The sequence below is a fragment of the Mustela lutreola genome, chromosome 1 (genome assembly GCF_030435805.1).
Source record: "Mustela lutreola isolate mMusLut2 chromosome 1, mMusLut2.pri, whole genome shotgun sequence".
Lineage (NCBI taxonomy): Eukaryota > Metazoa > Chordata > Mammalia > Carnivora > Mustelidae > Mustela > Mustela lutreola.
Window position 1 is genome coordinate 277,075,758 of NC_081290.1, and position 20,026 is coordinate 277,095,783.

General features: G+C 54.7%; 1 protein-coding gene across 1 annotated transcript in view; it reads left to right on the forward strand.

Moving 5' to 3' along the window:
• Window positions 1-20,026, forward strand: part of P2RX3 (purinergic receptor P2X 3) — a 28,187-nt gene that overhangs the window by 5,820 nt on the left and 2,341 nt on the right. The window contains exons 2-11 of the mRNA XM_059142601.1: window positions 2,920-3,055; window positions 3,460-3,531; window positions 3,768-3,831; window positions 4,535-4,628; window positions 4,933-5,010; window positions 5,727-5,868; window positions 6,361-6,497; window positions 18,543-18,636; window positions 18,940-19,005; window positions 19,587-19,664. Coding sequence (XP_058998584.1) covers window positions 2,920-3,055; window positions 3,460-3,531; window positions 3,768-3,831; window positions 4,535-4,628; window positions 4,933-5,010; window positions 5,727-5,868; window positions 6,361-6,497; window positions 18,543-18,636; window positions 18,940-19,005; window positions 19,587-19,664 — 961 coding nt within the window. The remainder of the gene's footprint in view (window positions 1-2,919; window positions 3,056-3,459; window positions 3,532-3,767; window positions 3,832-4,534; window positions 4,629-4,932; window positions 5,011-5,726; window positions 5,869-6,360; window positions 6,498-18,542; window positions 18,637-18,939; window positions 19,006-19,586; window positions 19,665-20,026) is intronic.

Genomic DNA, 20,026 nt, shown 5'->3' on the forward strand with positions numbered 1-20,026 from the left:
AGAGACCCCTCTCCTCCTGGCTCGCGCAGCACATACTCCCCACGCCCACTCCCCGGGCTCCTCCCTGACTCCATGGGGGTGGACAGAAGGGTGCCAGGACGCTGCTCTGGCCTCCTTCCTGCACATCCCACCTGCCAAGGAGCTGCCACCCGCCTTCCGCTCTATAAATAATAAACCAGGAACATGAGAAAAAAAATAAGTCAGAGCAGCCGAGAAAATGCCAAGAATTGAAGGCTTAGTCCTGCCCCATCTCCTCAGCCCTGGCCTCTAGAGACAGACTCAGCCCCTCTGTTCTGGACATGAAGCATCCCCTTATTTTGAGCTGCACTGATGACGTCCTTGGGCCCCAAGGGGCCACAGAAATTCTTCCAGTTATTATTTAACTCAGAGAGAGAACTCTGATGTGGCCTCTCCTACCCCCTGGCATAAGAAAGAGCCTTGAAGGAGGAGAAATGGGAGGAAATAGATAGGTTAATTGTTCTTCAAGCCCTAGGGCCTTTCCTCCTAAGACTTTCCCAAGGCTGCGGATGTTCCCCTTGGGACCGGCAGGGCCAGACGCACAGGGACCAGGATCCCGTTCAGGATGTGAGGTGGTTCTGAGCAGTCTGCCTGGGTGGGAACCCATCTACCGGCTTGGCAAGTTAGCACAGCACTCTGCACCTCTGTTTCCTTATCTGTAATATAAGGAGAACAACAAAGGAGTCTCACTGGGTCGGGATAAGGACCCAATGAACCCTTACCACACAGAGCACTCAAGTGGGATGTGTTGGTTAGATGATAATCATCTGAACCCTGCTTCTCATCGGCAAATGTTCCTGGACTTTAAGGATAGGGTAAGGGGCCTTAAGAAACCGTGTCATTAAGTCACCACTCAGAGATGTGTCCATTCTGTGGCCAGGCACACTGAGGCTCCAGAGGGCATGTTTCAACTCCCACTCTGGACAGAGGTGCACTGAGCTGGGAGCAGGGAGATCTGGGTCCTCAACCTCACTCCCTCCACGGTGCAGGGCCCCTGGCCGTGAGCTGGAAATACTCATTTGGACATAAGGTGGTGGATGAGATTTCTATGTGACCCAAACTTCCTTAGGAGACTTGATGAAACCTCTCCCCTTCTAAAAAAGAAAGAAGAAAAGTGCTGGGAAAGGAAAGCACACAGGATCACAAACGTCCACGCGTCCCCCACAGGCAGGGTGTTCCTAAGAGCCTTCTACAAGCCGGTGCCCCACTCCGAATGGTGCATTCCTCAGGACACTGCCTGCTATAAGGCAGCAACAATAAAACAGGGGACAGGTTAGGAGCTGTCTGTCGGCCACCACCGGCTGTGACTCCACCCTTTCAGTCCTACTCCAGGGAGCTTTTGGAATTCAAGCGCAGGAGGGAAGTCCCACGATGGGGATAACTCCCAGCCCTCTCACTGAAAACTGAACAAAGAGTCTCTTGCAAATACCAGCCCGTGTGCACGTGAACATGATGGGCATGTGCCCATCCCATAGGTCACTGTGACCTGTGTGACTGTCACACATGACCCAGGAGCTGTTCCCCTCTATGGGGACCTCAGAGGTCATCCAATCCAGACACCTCCCAACTGAATGCATCTCCTTGAGTCTTCCCAGGCATGTGGAACTCACCACCTCCCACAGCAGTCTGCTCTTGGACAACTTCTGTGGTTGGAAAACTCCTGGGCCTGAAGTCCCAACTCCCTCCTTATAAAGTCCTCAGGTCAGCTTCCCTGCACAGCACGTGCCCAGCTTTGTGTTCTCTGCACTACACAGTCTCCGGTTCCTTCCTTCCACTCATCCTCAACCTTGTGCCCTCCTGGTTAGCAGGCAGAAAGTGACCCTTGTCCAGCATTTCCAAAAGCACACTCCCCAATTCTAGAAGAGGTCACCAGTGTTTCTCCAAAGCTAAGAGTGTGTGCGGCATGTTCTGAACTCATCTGATGACCTTTTCTCGTCTGTACGATGGGGACAGCAACAGCATCTGCCCACCTGCGTACTGTCTGGAACGGATAGGGCTGGTCACAGGCTGGAAGCCTGCTATGGAGGCGGGGAGTGGATGGAGCTTTGAGGACTGTGATGAGAAAGGCAGGCGCCTCACAGAACTGCAAAGGGAAGAGTTGCCTGCAGGCTCTTCTTGCTGCTGTGGGAGGCTGCCCTCGTCCAGGGAGGGAGGTGGGGGTGAAAGGAAGAAAAGAGGCCCTCCCAGATTCTGGCCGCAGTACAGGTAAATGTCCACTGGGTGGCAGCACGCTCCAAGGAATAAGATTTTCAGCCTTTGCCTCCTACCTGCCCGGGAAAGGCTCAGCCCCTCCATTCCTCCTCCATCCTTCTCATCTGGCACCTGCACAGAGGGAGACTTCTCCAAGCACCCAGCTCCCAAATGCCTTCACCGACTTGTTTACTGAGCACCTACTATGTGCCGGCACTTAGGATATACCCATGAGCAAAGCCTGGGATGCTCTGGGTCAGAGGTTTAAGACCCTCTGCTCCTTCTCTTCCCAGTTGTCGAGGTGGCCTCCCAGTCTGCGGGAATGATGATGCATTGGCAAAGGGGTGATGTCGCCCTCAAGGGGGTGAAAATTTGTTCTTGGGAGATGAAAAAAAATCGTACTCTTCTTATGTGTAAAACACAAATAAATACACATACAGTACATAAGCTGATATCTATAGTGTTAAAATTTCAGGTTGGGGGCGGGGGGAGGTAGGGGAAAAAGTCTACAAATGGTCCTGAAGCAGGAAAAGGGAAAGATGGGAACATACCACTCTAAGCCAACCCAGGGCAAGCCCTCTCACCTCCAGCACAGGCCTTCCCCAGGCCAGACACCCCATGCGGTCTAGAGTTGGGGAAGGAAACTTTCCCAGCCTCTGTCTGATGGGCCTAGACCCTCCTCTCTTGCTCTCCCCCTGTTCTCCTGCCCAGGTGGGTTTTCTTGCACGAGAAGGCTTACCAAGTGCGGGACACGGCCATTGAGTCCTCAGTCGTCACCAAGGTGAAGGGCTTTGGACGCTATGCCAACAGAGTCATGGACGTGTCTGATTATGTGACCCCACCCCAGGTATGGTCCCCCTATCCCAGGGCTACGTGTGGATGTCCAGTGATGGGGCAATGCAAGGAGCATGTTGATGGGATCCCCAAACCAGTGGTATCAGTGATCAGTGAAACCCCTCCCCAGCGGCCAGGAGGAGGGCTGCCCTCCAGAGTGCAGCACTAGGCATCAGGATCCTTCTCAGGCTCTGCCACACTCATCCTGTGATCAACACAACACACAGAGGAGCAGGAGAAGCTACGTGGGTGGTTGGACTTGACTTGAGCCCACCTCTGCCCTTTATTAGCCCTGTGACCTTGGCCAGATCTCTTACCCCCCACCTTAGTTTCCCCACCTGTAGAATGGGGATAACAGCAATGCCCACCTCACAGATTGGTACTGGTGCATTTTTTTCTCTCCCTTCTCCTACCAAGGGCACCTCTGTCTTTGTCATCATCACCAAGATGATAGTCACTGAAAACCAGATGCAAGGATTCTGCCCAGAGGTGAGGGGAGGGAGGCAGGCTGGATGAAGCAGGGCAAAAAGAAACCACTGGGGGTGGGGACCTATGGTAGGGAGGGGCGCGGGTGCACACAGAGGCTGGAGCTCCAGCCTTGGAGCCGTGTCTCAAGACCTCCGCCTTCCAAAGGCCCCTGGTTACGGGGAAGCACTGGGAGCCAGAGGGCTCATCCAGGGCCAGCGCAGGGTCCCACACCCACCTGCAGTCCTGTCTCCCCACAGAGCGAGGAGAAGTACCGCTGTGTATCAGACAGCCAGTGTGGGCCTCAGCGGTTCCCGGGCGGGGGTGAGTGCAGCCCTTCTCCACCCCCTCACAGCCCCAGGGTGTTAGTGGGACCCTGGAAGGTAGCACAGCCCCCATGGCGGACAGAGTGGGAGCTGGCCTGTTCCTTGTCATCCTTCCAGCACTTAAGGCCCTCCCTGTGTGCCAGACATGGCGGGGGGGGGGGGCTGCCCCTGGAGAAGCTCACAGCCCAGGGACGTGGTGACAGACAGGCGTGCATGAGGGAGCAAGTGCTGTCATGGGGGAACCACGGGCACTGGGGAAGGGAGAGGGATTGGTTCTAGGTAGGGGACCCCACATGGCCTCCTAGAGTCAGCGATGTTCTAGATGGGCCCTAAAGGATGTCAAGAAGTTGGCAGGATAGAGGGGCTTTTAAAAGGACATTCTAGGCAGAAAGAATAGCTACAGCAAAGACTTGGAGACCAGGAGGAGTACACTGTGCCCCGGGAACAAGAACAGGGCCTTTGGGGTGGCTGGGCCTGGAGGCGGTCACCTCCCCTTGGCTTGGTCTAGGGATTGGGAGGAGCAAAAGGCGAGAGCTCAGCAGGGTTCCTGTACCGCGGGTCCACCTCCCCCGCCCTTCCTGTTGGTCCCCTCCCCTGCGGGATCCCTAAACAGGGGGTGGTCCCTGAGGAGGCGTGGGGTGGGGATGAGGGAGAAGCCAAGGTCCAGGCAGGCACCCAACATATGTGGCTCCCCCTCTCAGGTATCCTTACGGGCCGGTGTGTGAACTACAGCTCTGTGCTCCGGACCTGTGAGATCCAGGGCTGGTGCCCCACCGAGGTGGACACAGTGGAAATGTGAGGACCCTGCCCCAGCTCTCCTTTGCCAATAGGGAGAGCTCTGCATCTCTGAGCCTGCAGAGGGTCTCAGAGGTACCCCTAGGAGTGTCCACTCCTGGCCTGGGAAGTGGCCTCAGGATGGCACCTTTCCCTACCTCACCGGCCACTCTCCTCCCCTGGCCCTCAGGCCCCAGAGAGGCCATGACCAGCTGCCTGGTGGGAAACAGCCACCAGAAAAGGTGGTCCCTGGGGCAAAAGCCCTATGTGTCTTTTCCCATTCCTCGTCCCCCAAAGCTAAGACTTTCTTGTTCTCCCTCCACAGGCCTGTCATGATGGAAGCCGAGAACTTCACTATTTTCATCAAGAACAGCATTCGCTTCCCCCTCTTCAACTTTGAGAAGTGAGTCCCAGCTCCCTCCCTAAAGAAGAAAGCGGGGCACCCATCCTACCCTGCCAGCTCAGTTTCAGAGGGTGGAGAATCCTGTCCACATGGTTCCCCACACTTGCTCACCCTCTGCCTATCTCCCTGGGGCTCCCATTCCCAATCTCCCACCTGGCCTTGACCACCAAGTATTGGGTGGGCTCTGGGGCCAACCTCTCAGCCGGCCTCCCGCCTTGGGGCTCGGAACCCACGGATGGGAGTTCTGCTGGAGCCAGGTGAGGCACAAGTTCAGCCTGGGCCTGGAACCCTGATACCTCCAAAGATCAAGGCCCAAGAGCATTCTTTTTACCTCCCACGTCAAGCCCAAGCTGGGGTGTCCCTTTGCCACTAGTTAGGAGTTCATTGACTCCTTCACACGCCAAGTCCTCGGTGGGCATCAGGCATGGGCAAAGCACAATGCCAGGCACCACGGAGGTGCTGAGAGAACTTGGGCGCGACTCTTCCCCCCTGAGACCCCCAGCCTAGGAGCTGGGGGTATTAGATACCAACACACTCAACCCTGATATGGAGAGAGGGGCATAGAAGTCGCGGGGAAGATGCAAGAACAGAGGTGACAGAGCCCGCGAGCGTCCCAGACGTCGGGTCCCAGAGCGCGCTGCCCGGGCCGGGAAGGCTAGAAACCGCTGCGGGGCCTGTCTTCCCGCCAGCCCTGGCCTTGCTTCTCTCCTCCGCAGGGGAAACCTCCTTCCCAACCTGACAGCCAGAGACATGAAGACATGCCGCTTCCACCCCGACAAGGACCCCTTCTGCCCCATCTTGCGGGTGGGAGATGTGGTCAAGTTTGCAGGGCAGGATTTTGCCAAACTGGCCAGCACGGTGAGGACCTAACGAAGGACGGGGGACCCCTTGGGCAGGTGGAGGGTGGAAATACCCGGAGGGCAGAGCCGGGCTGGGCAGCAGCGCCACCTAGTGGAAGCACTCGAGACCTGCAACTGGCTCTGGGCCTCACCGTGGGCTCCTCCACCCCCGCCCCTCCTCCGGAGGGCCTGCCTCCCTCACCCTTCCCGCCAAGCCTGGTCTCCCGTTCCCACCGTCACACTTGACCTTAGAGCGCTGAAAAAGCCCGTACAATGGGAAAGTGGATCCTAGATTGCTGCTAAGGGACGCAGGACAAAAGCAGGATCTAGAGCCCCAAAGGTCCACACCCCTGACTGCCGTGTGTTGTTTACTAAGGAATGTCTGTCTGCCAGATCGCTTCCCCTCCACCTAGAGAGTGGGAAGAACCACACGTCTGTGTGTCACGACCCGCAGCCCCCACCCTGGCAGGCGGTGGAGATAGCCCTCCTCATAGCTGGACCCTTCCCACAGGGTGGAGTCCTCGGCATTAAGATCGGCTGGGTGTGCGACCTGGACAGGGCCTGGGACCAGTGCATCCCCAAATACTCCTTCACCCGGCTGGACGGCGTTTCCGAGAAGAGCAGCGTCTCCCCAGGCTACAACTTCAGGTAATCCCCGGTTTCCTGGGGCCTTGGGAGGAGGAGGCAGGAGCTGTCCTGAAAAGTCACCCCTCCAGCAGCCATGCACATGGGGAAGAAAAGGCCCCACGCACCCCCATCAGGTGTTGGCTCAAAGTCAGGAAGCGCTTTCTGTCACCACCAGGAGACGGATAGGCCAGGTCCGCAGGCAGGGCACGTGACCAAGGTCTCCCAGTAGAGCGCGGGCTGTGATTCTGAGCCTTTCTTAGCTCGGGCTCGAAAGCCGTCATGTGCCCAAGAAACGCCCTGGCAGCGCTTCTCGGGTACCTGCATTATCTAAGGTTTCTTGATCCACAAAGCAAGGGCTATAGTGGGATCAGTTTACAAGATGGAAAGTTTGTCTTTCTGTTCATAACCAGGAAGTTCCATCTAGGTCACAAATCACAACTACCATGGTCACGAGTGCTTCCGCACTGGTCCAAGCAGGAGCTCGAGCTGATTTTTCAATATCATCTAGTTTCGATCCCCACTGGCCTTGAGCCATAAGGACTTTCCCCTGACAGCCCCTCCCATCACCCTTGTTTTGAAGAAAAGGAAGAGAAAACCCAGGGTTAACTGTCTGGAACCAGTTGAAGCTGACCAGCCCTTGACCTTCTCCTATCCTAATGTCCCCCGTCTAGGAAATGGCAATAGGACCATTATCTTGAGGATCCTGTTGGCCAAGGTGTGAAAAGCTTCAGCCCTCTGTTCTGTTTTGCCCTCGATTTTCCAAGACCCTGAGATTTCTGGGAGGGCTTTGAGGACGTACAACGGTGCTATACACTAAACAGGGGATGTTGGGTAAATAGGCAGGGATCAGGGGAAAAGTACACGTAAGAATATGTTTCAGTGACACATTCAAAGAATTGTTACTCAAACTTTCTAGGTGGTGGTGGTGGTTTCCAACAGAACGGCAGACGTAAGCAAAAAAAATAATCATTTCACCTTTTTCTTACCTTTATTTGTAGTTCGAAAAGTACATCTAAAACTTTATATTTAATAGTTTAAAATATATATGTATAGTCTCCGGAGAGGAGAATTTTTTAAAATTTGAAAGTGCTTTCATAATCAACTCCAAACTTTAAAAAACCATAGGAAACAACACATATTTTAAAGTAGGTTAAAAATACTGTTCGGCTCCCTGGCAGAAATCGGCATATTTACTCAGTGGGTACATCACAGAGAAATCAATACAAAGGATATTTGTATGGTGTCTTAAAATAGCAACATATTAATAAAATTCTCAGGATCTCAAATGCAAAGTTTTCATCTTCATAACTTCCCTGTGGCCAGTGGGAATTCTTCAATTTCCCAAATAACTTACTTGGCAGGAGAGCGTAGGAAGAATGTTAGCTACGAAGAAGCCCCCAACTACGGGTGCCACACAGATTTAGAAGAGGCTCTTTGATCTAAAGAAGCTACGGTGTGGGGTCCTCCACCTCCAGTTCCCAATCTTGGGCTTCAGCTGCCCCTCCACCCCGACTCCCCTTCCCGAAGTCCCCCCTCCCCCACCCCACACAGCAAAATGCGAGGTGGACTTGGTCATAAACTAGCTTAGGCTGTATTTGGGCAGACAGGTCCGAGGATCCCTGAGCCTAACCCCCAGGGGCTCATGGGAAGCTGTCCGAGAGGTGTGGACCCAGATAACTAACCCCTTCACCAAAGACTCCCAGGCCAGAGCAGGAAGGGGCAAACCTGCTCGTTTTGAACCCCCATGTAGTTTAAAAGAATTTCCAGAGCGCTGGCATGGAGAACTATCTGGCAGCCGTGACGAGAAGAGGGCTCCTCCCAAGGCCCCTCAGGTCCCTCCCCTGGGTGCCCACCCACCACCCTCGAATTGCCTTCAAGCTACTGGCACCACATGGAGCCCCGAGGCTGAGCTAAGTGCCCACGTTGGGGAGGCCACAGAGAATAAAGGTCACAGCCAGGTTTGGCACTGCTCTGTCTGATAACGGTAGAACTTCGGATCCCACAAATCTCCTGATCTGTGGGCACCGTACTCATCACCCTGGGCACCGAGGGTTTCGTGTGCTTTGGCGTGTTGTTCCTTACCCGCTCTGTGAAGCAGATGCCACAATCCCCCCATTTCACAGACGAGAGAACAAAGACTTGGCGGAATCAAACAAGTTTCCCCAAGTCACACGGCCAGTAGGCGTGGGAGCCTGGACACAAACACATTTTCCTGGATGATTTCCATGCAGCCAGGAAGACTAGGGACATTCACATTTATGAATCCTCAAAAAAAAAAAAAAAAAAAAAAGCCCATTTGGTTGATACTTTCATTGCTTAAAAACGAAGGACCTGCGGTCCACAGAGGTTAGAGGACTAGCAGCAGCTGGAGGCACAACTCAGGGTCTGGCTTTCTGTCCCCCAAACAAAATTGTCTGTTGCTCCCTCTCTAACATAGGCCAGAGTTTTTCAAATGTCCTACTGTTGCCATTTGCTCTGGAGGAGATGCAGTCATTCAGCCAAGAGTCAGCCTTGTTTTAATCTGCACATTCAGGCAAGAGGCAGTAGAGATTCTCATTTCCATCACTAATTACTTCTGCAGCTCCTTTCCAAATGCCCCTCCCCTTGCTTCTTACAGCTCTTGGCCCGGAGGATCAGAGATTTAGAGAATTTGCAGCCACTGAGGACCCCTGGGGTACCCCTAGGCTGAGGTGACTGTTCCACCACTGAGGAAGCAGAAAGTTCAGAGGGGATGTGACTTGCCCAGGGTTACAAGGGTATCATGAGGAGCCTTCAAGGTCAGCTACATGTACATGTAGCTACAGCTCTAGCTACATCAGTCTCGCTGTGACATGGCCCCAGACATGGGGCCCCCTTCGCAAGATGGTCGGTCTCTCATTGACAGCTCCAGTGATTGGAAAGGTGACCTTGTGTTGAGTCAGAATGTGAGTCCCTTCAACTTTTACCCAGATTACCTAATGCCGTCCACCTAAATTAATCTTTATTTGTGTGATCTCCTGAAACTGCCTTCTGTCCCTCCCTGAAACTTGGTGGAAACATTTTGGTTTTACTCCTCTCTCTATTCCATATGGCTAACCCTCCAGGAGCCACTTTAATCCGGTACTTTTCTGAAGCCTCCTTCCAAGCCCATTGAGAGTGTGGCATGGGTGGGTCTGTCCAGATTAAAATAAGAACTGGCGAGAGTCAGCAGGACCCCAGGAGCAGGGGGTGTAGACAAGGGCCAGGTTCTCGCCTCACAGGGAGGCCCTCCATTCGCTGGAGCAGGATTTTAACCAGGGACCGACCTCCCCCAAGGCGCAGGGATCAGGCAGTGGTGCGTGTGAACACAAGTATTGTGTCTTTGAGCGAGCAGGTGTGTTTGTTAGGGGAAGAATGTGAATCTGTGGGAGAGTGTGTAAGTGTGGCGTGTGCCTGAGTGGGGAGTGTGTGAGTGTGTGTGTGTGTGTGAGGGTGTTGGTGAATGTATTTGAGAGCATTTGCGTATATGGGGGGAGATGGTACAAAGATTAAAAATACTGTAGCAGTCAGGGTCCCAGCAGGAAACAGATGGCACATGCAGAATGGGTAATGTGAGGAGAGTTTAATAAGGGGACTGTTTCAAAGGTGTGGGCAGGGTGTAGGGAAACCATGAAGGATAGCGCAGGGCCCGGGACCACAACGGGACCCAGGTGACTGCCCAGGTCTGAAGGGCAGAGGGCAGGAAGCAATTCCTAGAACCCAAAGACACGCTGTGGGGACAGGAGCTGTGACTCGGCCAAGCCACCAGCGGAGGCAGCCTGGGGCAGGGTGGGGAAGGCAGACACGTGAACCCAGGGATCTCCTCCATGAACACTCAGAGGTCTCTAACCCTTGTATCCCCTGGGTGAATTCACGGACCAAATGCCCACTAAGATGCAGATATCCATCCACATGAGCGGTTTTGTAGGCATTTTTCTTTGCTTTAAAAAAGCCAACTTATTTCTACAAGTAAGATATAAAAACATCCTCCGAGTAATAAATCCAAGCGATCCTGAAACATAGGAGGGATGATGTGGAGACGCCCTCTCCTTCCTCCAGTCTCTCTCCCCTTACAGGAAGTTAGCATCTTGGACAGTCTGGCGGGCTTCCCTCCAGTGCTTTTTTTCTCTGCATTTCTGAGGCATAAAACTCCGGGGCTCTGAAGATCTTTAAAAGCCCATCCCCAGACCTCAGGTTGAGAGCCCATGGAGTTAGGTTTGCAAAGCCTTTCGCGCCTATTTTGACAGGATTCACAGCTCACGCCCACGCCCCCGTAGTAGGCTCGGGGAAGACAGAGATGTGCCCAGGATTACACAGCTTAAGTAAGAGGGACACGGGGACTCAAACCCAGGGACCCTATCGATCTGTAGCCATTGCTTCCGGCATACCTTCCACCATCACATCGTTTGCAACCACATCGTTTGCAAGCAAGCGGGAGAGACAGGCCCAGCCGTGATGGCGGGAACGACAGGGCAGAAGCAAAACCGGTGCATTTAGTGACATCAGATCCGTGTTTCTCCTCCGAGCCCTCCGAACCAAGCCCAAGGCAGCTTCGCTACGAAAAGGCAAGGCAGCTTTGGATTTCCTGTCTTGGTGTCTGGGACAAAAAACGCTCGTTCAGCTGCTAGATGTTCCTCATGCTGGAGGTGTTTCTAGTGACGGTTTCGTGTTGGAAATGTACCCACAGCAGCTTTCCTGGAGCTCGGAAATTTGGCGCCTTCCCTGCTCCCATGCAGAAACGTGCAGATCAGCAAGATCTTAGGCCAATTGAATGAGACGGAATCGAAAGTGCGCCCTTGGCTTTGAGCATTCTTTCTGCAATCTGGGTTTTTCTCCTTCCAAAAGCCATAGAATATGTGTTTTTAAAAGCAGCCACTTTCCATCATCTCCACAGAGACACTCGAAGGCCCCTGTGATGGGGGTAGATTTTGCCTGCCTTCGCCATGATCCGTTTTCCTCTTTGTTTAGGTTCAAGAGGGAGGAGAGGCCATCAGAGCGATCCCGAATTTATACAGACTTTTATAATTTTCAGGTCTAGCCTGGCCCCACGACAACCAATTCTGTTGGTAGGAAACAGCAGCTAACCCTCATTGAACACGTCCCAGTGAGCCAGGCAGGTGCTCTTTGCAGATTATCTCATCGACTCCAAAGAGAGAGAATTTTATAGCTGGAAACCTAACATTCAGAGGTTTCATTATCTGTCCAAGACCACACAGCAAATAGTGCTGGCCTGGAATTTCCAATTCCCGCAACCTCCAAGCATGTGCTGGTAATCACGGGTATCCTGTAGGACCAGTAGGGTTATCCCCATTTTACAGACAAGGAAACTGAGGCCAAAAAGGTTACTCCCAGGAGCAAACAGCTAGCCCTCTGGCGCTCAGCTACCTCTTTCAGCTCCATGTACATTGATCCTTCCCTGCCTCATTCAAGATGAACTAATAGCAATATTTATAAAAAGATCAACCACCAGTCATTGCTTAAGTGCCTGCCCCTGGAGCTGAAGAGGTTCCCAGAACGTGCGTAAGTAAATATGGCTCGGGGTCTTGTCTAAGGGAAGGCATCCCAGCCTGCTCCAAGGATGTTGCCCCACCCCCACACAGTGAGTCTGCCAGGAGATATTTTCCTATCCGTATAAAATCAACTGTAAAAGTCTATTTCAGCTGGCAAAATCCCTTCTCACCAGGCAAAAGCTTCGCGGAGAACACCACTTCCTTCACTCAGACGACTCAGATTCCAGGCCCAAGTTTTCCCTCACGAGTCCGACCCAGATCCTGCAAGTTTGTTGCTATTTTTCCTGTAACAGTTACGTGTCCTTGCTTTAGGAAGGAATTTCCATCACTCTATGGGATCGTTTCTAAACAGATGTCTGAGAGCTTCCAAGGGGTTCGTACATCGTGATAAAAACTTCTCCCTTCAGCAAACGTTTATCGACTGCCGACTCCTGCAAATGTCAGCCCAGCACCGAGAAGCGCTCCTGCGGGCCAGAGCCACCCAAGGCTGAAACCGGGCTGCTCCGACAGGCAGCGAGTTTCCTCTCTCTGGGGGGGGTCCAGGCAGTGGCAGCGAAACTCTTGTGGCTAACGAGGGGAGGGCTCTGAAGACGCCTTCCGATGCCAGATTCCGTCAGGCTTTGTGGCTGAGACAAACACGAGGGAGACTAGTTCCTGTGATCACGTGGAAATGATAAACCTGAACCCAAGAACAAAATATTTATGCAAAAAATATTTCGTGCTGGAGCAAGCCGAGAAAAAATAATTATTCATCTTAAGATGAAGCAAAAGTGAAGCGGAGAGAGCCTGGGCTGCGGGGCAGGAGGCTGTGTCTCAGGCCTCGCCGCACATGCTCAGTGTGATTTTCAGCAGCTCTCAGCCCCTCCGTGGGCCTCAGTTTCCTCCTCTGTGAAATGGGCTGTTTCGAGGTGATAAGTTCCCTTCAAGCTCTGAAAGTCTGAATGAGTGCAGGCAGGTGCCTGGGGAAGGGGCTGGCAGGGGGCCGCTGAGGCGTGCGCTCTTATTTACAGACCCGTCACGTCCGAACAAAGCTTGCACACTGCCTGGCGCAAGCACACCTGACAAGTGATTTATTACGGTAATTGATGTTTGTACTTCCCCATTCTTTATCTTTTGCTGCTCGGGGCCCAAGAGATCACGTGCACGTGCACGCAGACACACACACACACACACACACATAAGTGTCTCAGCCTTGTCAGGTCTCCGCTTGTTGGATTCTGGGCTGTGCTGGGCTTGTCCTGTCTGGTCTCCGCACAGGTATCTCTGGGAGGGTCCCCATGGGCGCGCCCCTCTCTCCGCGGGGGTTTTGAAAAAACTCGCCCAAAAAGGGAGCTGAGACACTCAGAGCCTAACGGAGCAGGAAGCCACCCCCAGCCCTGCAGCCCCAGCAGGAGGAACGGGAGCCCGGCCGAGAGCTGGGATCCCTGACAGGAGACACAGTGGGCCACATACCCACCATCTTCCTGCCCTCGGGCTCCTCCAGTGCCCCCATTCCCCAAGGCCCCCCATTAACCGGAGAGGAAGGGAGGCAGGTCAGCCGTGGAGAGTGGTGGGCACACCAGGGACTGTCTGGCTTCCTTCCACCGCTGCTGTCAGCCAAGCCCGCGGCAGCTCAGCTGTTTTCCCAGGCATCAGCTCTTGCCTGCTCACCGAGGCCTCCCTTGAGTCTGCTTCTGGCTCGTCTCTTGGGGGAGTGGCAGGGGTTGGCATTGGTGTTCAGATCCCAGCTAGGCCCCTGGCAGGCCCAGGAGCTTTTAGAGCCACCAGCCAGGCTTCTCTCCAGCCTGAGGAACACCATATGACGTGCACTGAAAACTCTGAGCTTCACAGCCAGCAGCTCACGGAATCCTCCATCACAAGCCCACCACTCTGGCTAGTACCCTCGTTTCACATCTGGGGAGACCGAGGCTCAGGCAGACGAAGGACTTTCCCTCGGCTTACATGAGCTCATTCGGAGCCACGGTTCAAGCCCTAGACTGTCCCATTCCAAAGCCCCTCCACCAACAGCAGCTCCACGAGCGGTCGATGTGAGGCCTGAATGAAGGAACAGGTGTTCGAGCCTCCAGCCTAGCGCTCAGCATGGGGTAAGCGCGGCCCACAGATTCTCTCTCTGCTCTGCGAGCCCCGATTCCCCTCCCCAGATCCCACCCAGCCACCTGCCCGATCGGAATGTTTTCTGCCTGATGCTTCCACCTTACACTGGCTCCGCCTGAAGAATGGGAGAATTTAGAGAAGGAGGAAATCCAGAGGCCAATGTTGGTGCTAAACTCATTCTGGGAGATGTCAGGAATCCACTGCTGCCTTCAGAAAGCAGTTACCCTGCCCGTGACTGCCCCAGGGAGGCCCTCGGGCAAAGGCAGTGAGATCTGGAGCACGGTCAGTGGTGCAAACTGTAGAGTGCGGTCTGCTGCAGGTACCGGGGGAGAGGCCTGGGTCCTGCAGGGGCCAGAAAGGTAACACGGGATTCCACAGCCTCCGCCCACACTGATAAAGGGCTCTGGAGAAAAAGGAAACACCTGATTCACCATGTTTGCCCATTTCTGTGGTGTAAATACAGCCCCAGGTCAATTTCAAGCTACAGGCGTGAGGTCGCAGAATGTGGAGCTGGGACGCGATGCGGGCAGCGTCTCTCCTGCCCCGAGCAGTGGACCCAGCCTTCTCCACACGTCCCTGTCCTCCAGCCCACCAAGCTCCTGCAGCTTCTTCAGGGACACTATGTCCTTCCCCAGCACAGGGCTCATGGGCCCCACAGCCTGGAAAGCGGCCCCCACCTCTGGCCTTCGCACCTTTCAACCCTCCATCCCTCAGGCCTCAGTTCCAACGGCGCTTTACAGGAAGCCTTCCTTGGCTCACAGCCTCGGTCAGACGGTCTTCAGTACTTATGCTCTTCGAACAGTGCTCTGTCCTCTCCCGCCCTGACATCAGACTTTAGCTAGTATGGGGGTGTGTTGTTATTAATATTTCTCTCCCTCAGGTGAGAGCAGACCTTGCCAAGGTCTCAGTGGGGCCTAGCACAGTGCCTGGCGTAGGGTAGGTGTGCTCTGAGTACCTGCTGGGCCCTGGTGGATGAGTAGGAGTTTTCAAGGCAGGAAGGGAAGGAGAGAGGGAACAGCATGGGCCCAGGCAAGAAGTCCGTGTCTGCAGGGTGTGTTCAGGAAACCCGAGAAAGCAGGCGGTGTGGTGTGGCTGGCACTTCTTGCCAACAGGCAAGGAAGGGGGACTGGGCCGGGCTGGGTGTCGGTGGTGGTGTTCTCGCCAACCACGTTTCTCAGCCAAGAAAACCAAAGCTGGAGAGGTAGGAATCGGGGGATTTGGGAGAAGTCAGGGCTGGCCAGGATGTCCTTCCACGCATGCCCTTTTCAGAGGAAGAGGCTGGGGGATCCTTCCCACACTCCATGGCTCTAATGTTCTCCTCTGAGCCAAGGACACTAGGTGTCGAGACCCGCCTTGCCAATCCAAAAGGGATCCCAGCTGGAGAACTGAAAGGAATCAGCCACAACCTAACAGAAATCAGGCAACAAAAAAACAGTCTAGAATGCTGGCTCACAGTGTGAACTCTGGCACTGGACTCCCTGAATTTGAATCCCAAGTTTGGAACTGACTGTTGGGTTTGCAGACCTTAGACAAATTGCTTAAGCTGTGTTATCCTGGTTCCTCATCTGTAGAAGGGGAAGAACAACAGAAAGCAACTCCGTGGAGCTGGGTCTTAAAAGAGATGGTAAGTGTAAAAAGCACGTGGTACAGTGCTGAGCACATAGTAGGTGCTCAGTGTGTGCCTTCCCTCCCTGAGCACTGTTCTTCCTCCTCCCTCCCTCCCAGGAGGAGAACCAGTCCCTGCCAACCCTCCTGTGAGGGTGGGTGGTTGGTGAGATAATGATCTTATCATACTTATTGCCTCTTGGAAGGCAGGTGCTGGAGAAAAACCAAGTCCGCTTTGGTTTTTCTCTCTGTTCCTTCACATTCTTCCCCAAGATAAATTTAGCCAGCCTTCGCTTTGAACACGGTGCCCAGGGTGCTGACTTTTTGTTCTCTGAGTCGATGTGAGAGTATTCTTCATGGCTGCAGCCCCAGGCTGGAATGCAGACTTCGGGAGCACAGCCCTAGCCCCTACCCTGCCCCAAACACCTGTGACAGTCTCACCACCACCCCCGACCCTCCCGGTCCCCGAGGACATAGGGTGCCACATCTCCCAGACAGGGAACCTGAGCTCTCCAGTGACGTGAACAGAACGCAGAATACAGAAGGACTTGGAGATCTGTCTCCTTTCCAGCCACCCGGAGCTCAGAGGCAACGAGTTCAGGGTTAAGAGCAGAGCCTGGAATCCAGCTCTGGCCAGTTACCTTCTCCTCCCTCTCCCCACCTGTAGAATGGGTCCCCTGATGGTGCAGCCCAACCCACTCCATTCTGCTGGGTCTGGGAAGACCTCTGCTGCTGCCATCCAGACCATAACCTACCACAGCTTTAAAGTTGGCCCAGCCCCTCCCTCTCCCCTTATCCTCCAGCTCTTCGGTTCTTTGGCTTAAGTAGCTGGGCTTCCTTCAGTCTTCTTCCTAGGGCCCATTTTTACTCTGGGACTCGGTCTCAAGAAGATCATCCTGCCTTCTCTGCCTCCCTCTTTGGCTGCAAAGTCTGTAAGACGCACCTTCCCAGGTCAGGCTCCGTGGGGGGACACTTTCCCTCACTGACTAGCTTTCAGGCTTACTCTTCAGCCTGGGACAGCAGGTGCACCGTGTGGGCACACATGCTCCAGCCATGCCCAGGCACAGGCAGGCAGGAAAACATGCAGCCTGGACTCCTTCCTGACCCTGTTAAACTCTTCTTCTGTTCCGACCCTCCGATGGCCTGTGGATGCCTCCCACTGCGGAGCCCACCGGGAACCGGAGGGCAGGGAGCTTGATGGAGGCAGGGTCTGCAGACCAGGCTCCCAGGCCCTGCAGAGAATAGGTGTGGAGGAACAGCCAGAACACTAGGATTGCGACAGTGTCTGTCTTAAAGGGTGGGTCTTGGTGTTTACCCCTCTCACTAACAGACCCACGGAGGGGTGCATGAGCACCCCCATGTCATAGACATGAACAGAGATGCTGTTCTGAGTCACATGAAAAGGGTAGAACCAGGATTCAGACTCCTTTCTTCCTGGCTGCAGAGTTCTGCTCAGCCAGAGCAGACAGTGGCTGACATTGTATGAGTTTCGATGACTCTTCTCCAAAATGACCTTGCTCCCATGCCTGTGACCCCTCTGCTGTCTGTGCCCTTGAGCCGAGCATTTCCCTCTCCCTGCCCGAATGCAAATAGCCCTGGGAGGGCTGTCACAGTCACGGACACCTGCGGGGAAGGAGATGCCGCTCTCTGTGGGAGAGGCCTGGGAATCCGGGCATCGGAAACACTGAAGGGGAGACAGCTGGCACCAAATAAGAGCCACGTCAACCCCACAGAGTTATGGGGCCTTCTGAGCCCTTTCACCCCATCATCTCACTTAACCCTTGCCATGCTCTGGGATCCTGGCGTCAGGAGCCCGTGTCACCGCCGCAGGTCCAATGTGGTCTCAAGACATTACACTTCGCTGATTAGTCTAGAGTTTTGCCTATGATGGGCAGGGCGGTAGGGGGCGTGCACTGGCTTCAGACAGACACCATTTGCACTCTTAGTGCTTGTGAAGCCACAGGCAGTCCCTTCCCTACCCCTTCCCCAGACATCTTCACAGTGAGGTGCTCATGCCCCCACTTTGAAGATGATCATTCTTACCTGTCCCCCACACGGTTCCTGGCACCCAGCAGCCCAGGCAGAGAAGGGGTAGAGGATATAATCTCGGGCAACTCTAGCATTAGTCTCAGCCCCTGGGTGACCCTGGACTAGTCTCTTAACCTCCTCAGAGCCTCGCTTGAAAAATAGAGCAATCACATCCCTATCCCGCAAGGCTTTTAAAAACCGCTCTATAAATGTATTTCTTCAGCAATAGTAACAGCCAACAGCAGCAAGCTTTCCCTGGGTGCTTACCTGTGTTCCAGGCACTGTTCTAGACCCCTGGGGTGTGTGCTTTCCCTCAATTCTCACAGCACCCCTGTGAAGCAGGACTTCCATATTATTCCCAGTCATAAAAGCGGAAACTGAATCTCAGAGAGGTTTAGTTACTGGCCCAAGGTTGCACAACTGGTAAGTGGCAGAGCCAGGCTTTGAACCCAAGTACGCTGAAAAGCCTGTTGAGGGGGGACCATCTGCAGGGACTTAAGCCCAGGGATACCCAAACAAATAAAACCAAAGAAGCCTGGAGTCCAGCAAGACTCAGACTTTTGTACAACTAGAATCATCTAGGGAAATTGCTTAAAAGGCAGAGTCCTGGGCTCCAGGCACAGAGATGCAGGTGGGGCTGGGAAGCTGCCTTGGTATCAAGGCCCCAGGATGACTGCGCAGAGGGTCAGCTAACCACACAGGGAGGACGGCAGCTGGTGTCCAGCAAACCAGTGGTGAGATGCTCAGTGAGTGAGAGCTGTAGGCTCCAGAGGACCCCGACGCTTCCGGGAGGAGCCCACAGTGGGACCCACTTTCTACCTCTGGTTTCCAGGTTTGCCAAGTACTACAAGATGGAGAATGGCAGTGAGTACCGCACACTCCTCAAGGCTTTCGGCATCCGCTTTGACGTGCTGGTGTACGGGAATGTGAGTCCTTGCGCCTGGCAGATGGGGGGAGGGCAGGGAAGGAAACCCAGACCAGTCTTGGGCCCTCAAGAGCCTCCTCCCAGGGGTTGGGAGGGGGCAAGGTCCTGCCACTGACCAGCTCTGAGAGCCTCCGTGAGTCACATGTGTAGTCTCTTCACTGCTACGGTCAAGGGTTGGGGCCTCCTGGTCGACCCAGAGCCCTCCGCTCCACCATCTCTCTGGCTGGGGGTCCTCCTTCAGCCTCAAGCCTCAGGACCTCGTGCTGGGCTCTCTGCCCACCCGCCTTGGTCTTTTCGCTTGCAGGCTGGCAAGTTTAACATCATCCCCACCATCATCAGCTCTGTGGCCGCCTTCACCTCCGTGGGAGTGGTGAGTTCAGCCCTTTCCGCCTCAGACAGGAGGCCCGTCAAGGTGGGGCTCCAGCTGGGGGTCGGGGTGGGGGAGCGGCCCAGGTATGATGCCCTGCTTCTGCCTAGAATGGAAAGTCCAACCTCTGGCCAGGTGCCTCAGTCTCCCTCACCGCCTCCCTGCTGGAACACCTCCAGTCACAGAGAGCTCCCTACCTCCCGCAGCAGCCTCCCCGGCTGCGGGAGTTTCCACCTGGTACCAAGTTCCTGCTCCCCCACCAAGAAGGTGAAGGAGAGGACTCCAGGGTTCCACAGACCAAAGGAACCGAGCCCTGCTCCCGGGGACTTCCACCCCCTCACCCTCTGCTTCTCCCACCAAGTCCTCTGTCTGCATCTTGGTCTGTGGTCACTGCCAAGAGCTGAGAGGTGGGTGATGAAGGCATCCTGCAAAGCCCCGGGACTGTTTTTCCAAATGGAAACATCAGTCAGGTGTCTTTGGAGGACTCGCCCAACCCTTGGCCTGCCGTCTGCCTGAGGGCAGTCCTCCGCACTGCCCAGCCTGCTGCTTCCTGCTACACTGAGCCCGCCCTGCCTCTCCTCCAGGGGACTGTCCTCTGTGACATCATCCTGCTCAACTTCCTCAAGGGGGCCGACCAGTACAAAGCCAAGAAGTTTGAGGAGGTGAGCTGGAGGGGAGAGGTGGGGAGGCATGAGAGGTAGAGAGACAGGGCAGGGACTAGCTGGGCACCCCTAGACCCCAGGGACTCTCAGTGGCTCCCCCTTCTGGGGGCTTCTTAAGGGGACTCATGAGGCCTCAGCACAAATTGGGGGTCCCGAAGAGAGGGAGTTGGCCAAGAATGCAGGGCGGTCTGTGGGTCATCACTGCTGATGGCCTGATCCACTCACTGTCCCCTCTCCATTGCTGGGGCAGGACAAATTCTGCCATGGGTTAGCTCAGGTTTCGGTTGGCCTGTGAGGTTCGTGGTTGTTCAGACTGTTGGGATCACACAGTCGTGCTGGAGCTCCCTGAGAACGGGGCCCCG